This window comes from Oryzias latipes, chromosome 19, assembly GCF_053564925.1.
Source record: "Oryzias latipes strain Hd-rR chromosome 19, Olatipes_Hd-rR_3.1".
Lineage (NCBI taxonomy): Eukaryota > Metazoa > Chordata > Actinopteri > Beloniformes > Adrianichthyidae > Oryzias > Oryzias latipes.
In genome coordinates this window covers 23,411,791-23,419,711 of record NC_136255.1, presented here as the reverse complement: position 1 = coordinate 23,419,711, position 7,921 = coordinate 23,411,791, and the positions used below count along the sequence as shown (strand labels likewise).

Sequence of the window (7,921 nt, the reverse complement as noted above, 5' to 3'; positions counted from 1 at the left end):
TGAACAGCAGCTGAGGATGTGTTAAGTCACATACCTGGTAAAGCTTACATTCTGGTGCAACCAACCTTGTAGGATGTCATGGCCGATATAATTGATATGATAGATTCAACATTATTTTTCCTGATTTTTTTGCGTATCAAATTTTCATGTTTGTGAAACACACAATATATTGAGTCCAGCCTTGTTTTAAGCTTATTTTAGAACTTATGGAGACCAAAACCTATTATTGCACCTCAAAAAATGAATTTTATCACCAAATATTTATATTTGTTGTAAATATTTATATTTTTAAAAGTGTCGTCGTGAGCTTAAACTACATGTTTGTTGTTTCAACTTTTTTTCAGGAACATTGCTTCAAAAAAAAAAACAAGTTTAAGCTGAAGGTGAAGTAAGGTGGTGACCTGAAGGTTAGCCCCGCCTTAAGCCCCTAGGACTCATGGGAAGTGGGCAGCAGCAGCCCCCTCTAATGATTCAGCTCTCTGTTGCATGTGGTCAGCATCCAGCAGTGTGGCAGACATCAAGTTAGCAACACACAAGACATTCAGTCTTGATGATGGTAACATGACAATGTCAGTATATATGACACTTGCCGCAGTAAGTCATGTACCAGGAAACCCTGAAAAGTTACTGACTCAGGAAGTAAAAGTTGTCTTTTTCCACTTAAATCATCACAACACAGGTTTCCCTTGGTAAATGTGTCTTAATTCATGAATTCATATAATGAAGACTTAATATTTCCACACTTTAGTGATCACATCTTTACTTATCAGAAGGAAAGCAGTAAAATAAACATCACTACACGTTGCACAGTATAGTTTAATATCATGTTAGCTTTTTTTCCCTGTTCCATTTGCAGCAGCAGTTTTAACTTCATCAGCATTTGAAGCAACAATAGTTTTTTAGATTGTAGTCTACAGGACAGTCTGTTTCCTCTCAACATCCTTCAGCTTTTGCTGGCCCTGAATCCATCTGCAGTTGGTCACTCTTCTTTTTTGGATCATTTTAGATTTTGAATTATGCAAACCAGGGACCAACAAGAGCTGCAGTTCTGAAGATGCTCTGTCCTTTTTGTCTACACATCAGAAACTGGCTTCTATCAGGCTGGCTCTAACCCCTGATTTGGTCTTGAGTCCTGCTGCAAGGGAACATACTTGAGTCTGGTTTGTTCTGGACAGTTAAAGATGCACAGATAAAGGAAAAATTTCTAAATTTGCAGGATGTTTTCCCAAAATCAGATGTTTAGTTTTTTTACCTGGGTATGCCACTATTCATGTGATACTAGGCTTCCACTGGTGAGTTAGAGGGGATCAATGACTTATTTTATTGGTTAAGGTTACTTTTTAAATGCTCAATTTTTCCCTCTAACCAGGTTCCACTATAACAGTTCCTCACTATCCTAAGACTGATAAATCAAAATAAGAAAAAAGACCTAAAAGAGGGTGAATCAAAGTCGGCTCAAAAGTTAGTTTTGGAGTATTCCTGCTGATTTTTCCCATCAGGCTCATGAGCCTTAGGGGCTGAGGAAGGCTAAACATGCAGCACACCTTGCAGCAGCACACCATCAAGCAAATGCTTGTAATGACCCTGTTCTACTGACCCAAAGGCATGCAAGCTTTTCATTCCTTTCACCAAAACACTTTACCAACCCAGACACCTTACACAATAAAGAAAAAGTGATTAACATATGATGTCACAAAAACCGGACACTCACTTGAGTCCACATATTTTTGAGCCATCACATAACCCCAACCCCATCACTCAGAATGTTTGACACAAAACCATGTCAAAGGTTAAGCCTTTATGTTTTCTGGGTAGTCTTCAGGGGTGGGTGGGAGCCACATGAAATCAGGCCACCCCAAGGTCTCATTCACATTTTGCTTTTCCAGCCATCTAATGACAGGGTCAAAGTATTTCATGAGCGAGCTAGCATCGATCTTATTGGTGCCAATAGTCTCTTGAAGAAGTTCAGGCCAAGGTCTGGAAGAACCGGGTTCAAGGATTTTCCTGGTGAGGAAGAGAGAAATGGTCAGTCATTTAGTATCAACATATTGCATCTTTGATAGAAAATCAAATAAATGGTAATACTTCAGAATGGTTCCTGCTTCTTTAGAGCGGTAGATGTCACATGTGTGCAAAGGACCCGTGTGATTGGCTGCCTCACACAACTTTTCATGGAGTTGAAACTGGAGGATGAAGCTGACAAAATACCTGCAGTAGACAAGAAGTTCTTGGTGAACCAGTTAGGAAAATAATGGACATTTCTTTTTATAGCCTTCTTCATTCCATTTAAGAAAAAGACTTAAAATTTACCAAAAATAATTAGATAATTAAATCAAGTATTGAGTCTCCAGCACCTACACAAAATTTAAGCTAATCTGAAGTATAAGATTATGCAGTTTCCCAAACTACCACTTGATTTTGGTTTCAAAAGGGAGTCAAATCCTACTGGTTCGACGGTCAAAGTGTCCGAACGGACACTTGAGCTCAAATTTGTCAATTCCTAGAAGTGTTTCTTCACCCATGGGAGGGGGAGGCTTGAGTAAACCTTCACCTAGTCCCACCCACCCAGTCCATTTTCACAACATTGTTCCACTAGGTGTGGTAAACTCCAGGCAAAATGCTTAAACCCCTTCCATTGTGTGCCATTTGGGTAGGGTAGGAGATAATAAAGTCAAATGTATACTAACTGAACAAGTTTCTTTTCAGCCCTAAAGGGTTCAAGTGGAACATTACCTGATGTATGGGGTGTTGTTGGGGATGTGGAATTTTGCCCCGGGATCAAACTGCTCTTCTGTTCGTCTGATGGGTGGACAGATTCCTTGATATTTGGTTCTGGAAGGAGACAAATGCATCAATTAGAACACGGATTTGAAAGATCATTTAACATTTATTCAAATAGTTTGCTCCCAATCCTACCTGAGGTACCACCAGTCAGCATTGTACCTCTCTGGAGGGGTTTTCTCACTAAATACTCCCCATCGCCAGAGGTCCACCAGATAGCCAAAAGGAAGGAAAGCTATTTTCTGCAAGGCCATATTTAGCAAGAAGTTGAGGTTGGTTTCTGGTGAAAAAAGGGGGGAAAAAAGTGCCCATTGCTTAATGGTTCTTAAAACTGTCACATTTTAGTTTATTGATGATAAACCAACAGTAAACGGAAGTTCTGTAGTCACCTTCATCAGACTCTGCAGACTTCATCAGGTTAATCTTGTGGAGATGCTTTGGTGTTGAAACAGAAAGGGCCATAAGATCCCCAATGGCTTCATGAAAACCAGGGTTAGCCCCATCACGAAAACCAACTGGCTGGTTCTTGTACTGGAGGTAGTACTGGATGTGCCCCATTTCATGGTGTACAGTGAAGAATTCATCCATTGTGACTTTGGTGCACTGCTTTATCCTGCAAAAAGCCATAGTTCAAGTCTCCCAAATCCTGATTCAGTCAGAAGTTTAGCCAATAGACAAATTCTTCTACCTGAAGTCTTTGCGGTTGTAGAAGTCCCAGGCCGATGCATGACACACAACGTCTCGATCATTAGGCTTGACAATCATGGATCCTTCCCAGAATTCCTTTGGCATCTCCATCAATCCCAGGGAGGTGAAGAACTCCTCTGCCACTCGAAACATGTGTGTAGCATTGTAACCCTGTGAAAGACAAGCAACACAACCTGACTTAATTTGTTCATCCTTTCCCACAGCTTTTCCAAAAAGATTAAACAAAGCAGCCATGACACTTACTTGTCTGACCATTTCATCAGTCACATCCACATTGACTTTGCCAGGAAAAGGGATCATCAGATCATAAATGTTGTTCCAGGTCTGAGCCCACATGTTTCCTAAGTCAGATGATAAAATCTTTAGCAAACTATTCCCACATACTGCTTTATAAAAATACAAAAAATGTGACAATCCACCAAATTTATTTGCATAAATATAAAAACTGTCCTTAAAGACCCACTTAGATCTAATAATAAATAAATACTTGTTTTTCTGATAATTACGACGAGGAATTAGGGCCCCCCAAAAAAAAGTAAATTTACAAGATTTTATCTTGTAAATTTATGAAAAAAAGCTTGTAAATTTACGAGATTAAAGTGGAAGTGAGCATGCAGAGCAACAGTTGAAGGAATCAGGAGCAGATGAAAAGAAAAAGCCATTTGTGATGTAGAAAATAAGCAGGCGGGCAACAAGCTCCCTGCTAAGTTAAGTGTCATGCATTTGCTGCTTTAACAAACACTACTGTGCATCCTACCCAACAGGTGTGCAGGGATTGGTCCTTTCAGGTTGATGTACTTGGAACCATATTGGTTGTAGAGCTTGCGACGCACGAAAGCGTGCAGGTGCAGATAGAGCGGCTGGATGGTTTTGTAAAGATTGTCCATGTCCTGCTCAAAGGTTTCACTGTCATCATCCCAGGATCGCCACCAAGCTCCAGTGTCTGCAAATCCTAAGGGACACAAATTAGTGTGTTTCTGTTTATTTATTTAAGTAGAGTTTATTAAATGAAATAGTTTTGACAAACACAGATATGACTTCTGTGTAACATTATGTTCTTACCATCAGCTCTGGAGGCTTTGTTGCTGAGCTCTACAAACCTGGAGTAGAGCTTTTTCAGAGGAACTCCTGCTGTGTTGTGCCAGGCCTCCCATGTAAACAGCAGCAAGTTGTAGCTCCTGGATTTGGCCATAGTTTCATCGATCTCTACAAAATAAAAATAAAAATATTAGTCCAACAGCCACAACAGAATAGAATAATTGATTATGAACTCAAGGTCCAAATAACAAAAAAGAAAATCCTTACAGAAAAAGGTACAATATACATATAAAAATGCTGACAACAATAAACAAAAATCCAAGTAAAAACACAAATTACAAACTTAAAAATTGATCCATACTAGAACCTCCAGACTGGAAACTGATATTCAAGAATGCCGTCGTTTATATTGGTGAGGGCTCAAATAATTTCATTCTTTGAGCCTTTAAGAAGTTGAACAAAACCATAAATACATTTTCTTAAAAAGAACTAGTGTCAACACCAGCACCAAAGTCAACTCACTAGCACTATACCACTGTGCACAGCTATGTGCAGCTGCTAAATCTTCCCTTAAACAGCTTTAAAGTGTGCAAGATATAAATATATATATATATTTTTTACTTTATTTTAAAAAAAATGTGAGAAGTAAACTTGATGAAGGCAACTTAAGAAAGTGTCCTTTTCTGGTAGTCGTCTTTAATATTTAGAAACTTGATTCGTATACATGGACATATCTCAGAAGTATTTTAGTGATTTTTTTGCATACTCACACCACCATACCCCGTTTCTAAATCTTATATTTGACTGATGTTTCTGAGAGCCCTTCAAAATAAAATTGATCAGCATTGACTTCCCCATACACCATTTCTGCATTGTATGTTTGACCGAGTATTCATTTATGGCTACATTAACTTACCAGAGTCCAAGCTCCAGCTGACATTTGGCTGTGGGGAAATCTCAACTGTGGAATAAATGCGGCTCATGTTGCTGAGAATGATGTTTAGCTAAAAGAGAAATGGATAGTCTTTTATGTGTCAAAGATTGTTTTATTTTTTCCCCCCCTCTATCAAAAAGTAGAACAAACCTCCTCTCTTTCATGCTTTTGCAGGTTGGCAGAACCCAGAATCTTCATGCCTCCAATTAAGCGTTTGTCTTTAGGGTCAGGGAGAGAGTCTATCAACTCATCAGGAAAGACAGTCTTGGCTTTTGTCCCCCAAGCTTCAGAGAAATCATCCAATTCAAGAAAGGCCTCCACCTGAAAGAGAATAAAGAAATGTGGAGTCAGCAGTGTTCAAGTACTGCAAATAACTAATTTGGTTCATATAGTTTGTCCAGTTTATCAAAACTGCATTTTATTATCATTATTTTGAAAAACACAACTTCAATTCAATTTGTAGCCCAAAATCACAACAAGAGTTGTCTCAATGGGCTTCGTACCATTCTATATACTGTAAATACTAACTTTCAATTACTGTCAATTAACTACATCAAAAGAGAATTTGCATTCATAGCAGTGGAGAAGAAAAAAAAAAGGAATGTCTTTTGCATGTCCATTACGGTCATCGCTACAATTCACTACTAGTTTTGTTGATCAAACTGGATAACTTCCTCTTTGTTTAGAAAAACCCACACCTCAGTTTTAATTAGAATTAACTCACTAATCTGTTTTAAAGGGTAAACTGAACACATAGCTGATATTTAATAACAGCCAGTGTTGGGAGTAACACATGCAAAAGTTACGTTTTACACTAAGATTTTACTTTTTGTAGTAACTGAGTTGTGTAAGGCAGTACTAATGATTTTTTATGTAATAAGCCACAAAAATATATGGAAGCATTTGTACTTTTCTGTCATTCTTAACACCCCCACCATTCAAACTTTGTTCTTGTGGCATTTTTCTATTAGAGCAAATACGTGAAGAAAATTATGCCTAAAATTGTATTTCTTTATTCAAATTGTTGTGAATCAGGAGCAGACAAAAGAAAATGCCATTTGAATCTGAGCCGTCTGTCCTCTTTTGTAGGCAATTGAATATTTTACATATGTGCATTATATTAGAATACATATATTATCTCATGTTCTCCTTCTGCAGGTTTTACCAGAAATTAATGCAAAACTAATGCAATAATCATGAAGCATCTTCAGACTGCAGTCTTCTCACCTGAACTTTGGAATTGTAGTCTGTTAAGTTGGTCTCGAAGTTCCAGCTTGCAGACACGGCAAAGGAAAAAACCTCCTCAGCAGTGCTGTTGAAATCACTGAGGAACCTCAGAACATCAGACGTGCTGTTTGCATATTCTCCTGGCAGCCAGCTTTCTGGAAGAGCACAGGAGCACCCCAAAAGAGGCCAAAGAAATATCAACCACGGGAGGCTTTTCTGACCAGCAGCCATGGCTGGAGACCTCCTCAGAAAGATTGAGGAAGAAACCTGTCATCAGCTGGTTTTAAAAGCTACATATATATCTGTGGGTCCTTGAGGAACACCTACCTTCCTTTGTCATTCATGATACGGGTCAGGTGTGTCAATTTGACCTGGAATTACCTGACTGAAAACCTGAACATGTTGACAGCAATCCTGTGATGCAACCTGAACACATCATCAGTGATGTAAGCTGGGGTCATGGAGTGTTTAGGATCTTTCAGAAATCATTCTCTTCTGCGGCCCCGGTGGTCTCCTTGCTGGCCCCAGTGATGTTTTATACCCTGCAAAGCGACAGGCCTATGAACCCCCTTGCAGCCCACGACATTGCCTGCCAGCAGTTGTTCTGGTGTAGGTACCACAACTGTTCGGCCTGCAGCATACTTTACCCTCTTCTTCTCATTCGCCTCGTCAATCCGGTCCTCCCAGGGGATGGTCAGTTCCAGTAGAACAATCTGCTTGGAGGCTTCTGAGATGAGCAGCATATCTGGCCTCAGGGTTATAGTTGTGAAGGTTTCTAGAATGTTCAGTTGTTTTCCTAGGTCAACTTTTAACTCCTTGTGATGTTGGTAGCAGGCCTGAGTGGTTGGCCCTGGCAGCTAGTGGTGGCTTCTCCCCAGTGCGGACAAAGGTGATGGTGTCCTTCAGCAGGGGTAATGCCACTGCTTGTGGTGTTAGCTATAGCTTTCAGGACTTGTCATGGCACCAACGGTAGCGCCCCTTGCTCAGCACTTTTGAACAGCAGCTGAGGATGTTCTCAAGTCACCAGCCTGGCACATGTTGCAGGCTGGTGACTCCAGCCTGCAACCTGGTAGGATCTCATAGATGGCCCGTATAATTGACATGTACCACAATTGATATGATAGTTTCAACGACATTAGTATTTTTCCTGATTTGTTTTGTGTCAAAACTAAATATGTGTGAAACACTAAATACATTTATTCCAGACTTGCACTAAGCCTATTTTAAAAATTA

General features: G+C 39.6%; 1 protein-coding gene across 1 annotated transcript; it reads right to left on the bottom strand.

The window, feature by feature from the left end:
• Positions 1 to 743: 743 nt before the first annotated feature.
• On the bottom strand, positions 744 to 6,989 carry LOC111946416 (angiotensin-converting enzyme). Its single transcript, XM_023949587.2, has 12 exons — positions 6,689 to 6,989; positions 5,612 to 5,782; positions 5,444 to 5,531; positions 4,552 to 4,695; positions 4,247 to 4,441; positions 3,733 to 3,830; positions 3,470 to 3,639; positions 3,171 to 3,394; positions 2,917 to 3,061; positions 2,734 to 2,832; positions 2,086 to 2,208; positions 744 to 2,004 (listed from the first exon to the last, which is right to left on the bottom strand). Exons 1-12 carry the CDS (start codon positions 6,917 to 6,919, stop codon positions 1,791 to 1,793), a joined length of 1,902 nt encoding a protein of 633 aa, XP_023805355.1. The 5' UTR covers positions 6,920 to 6,989; the 3' UTR covers positions 744 to 1,790.
• Positions 6,990 to 7,921: the final 932 nt, after the last annotated feature.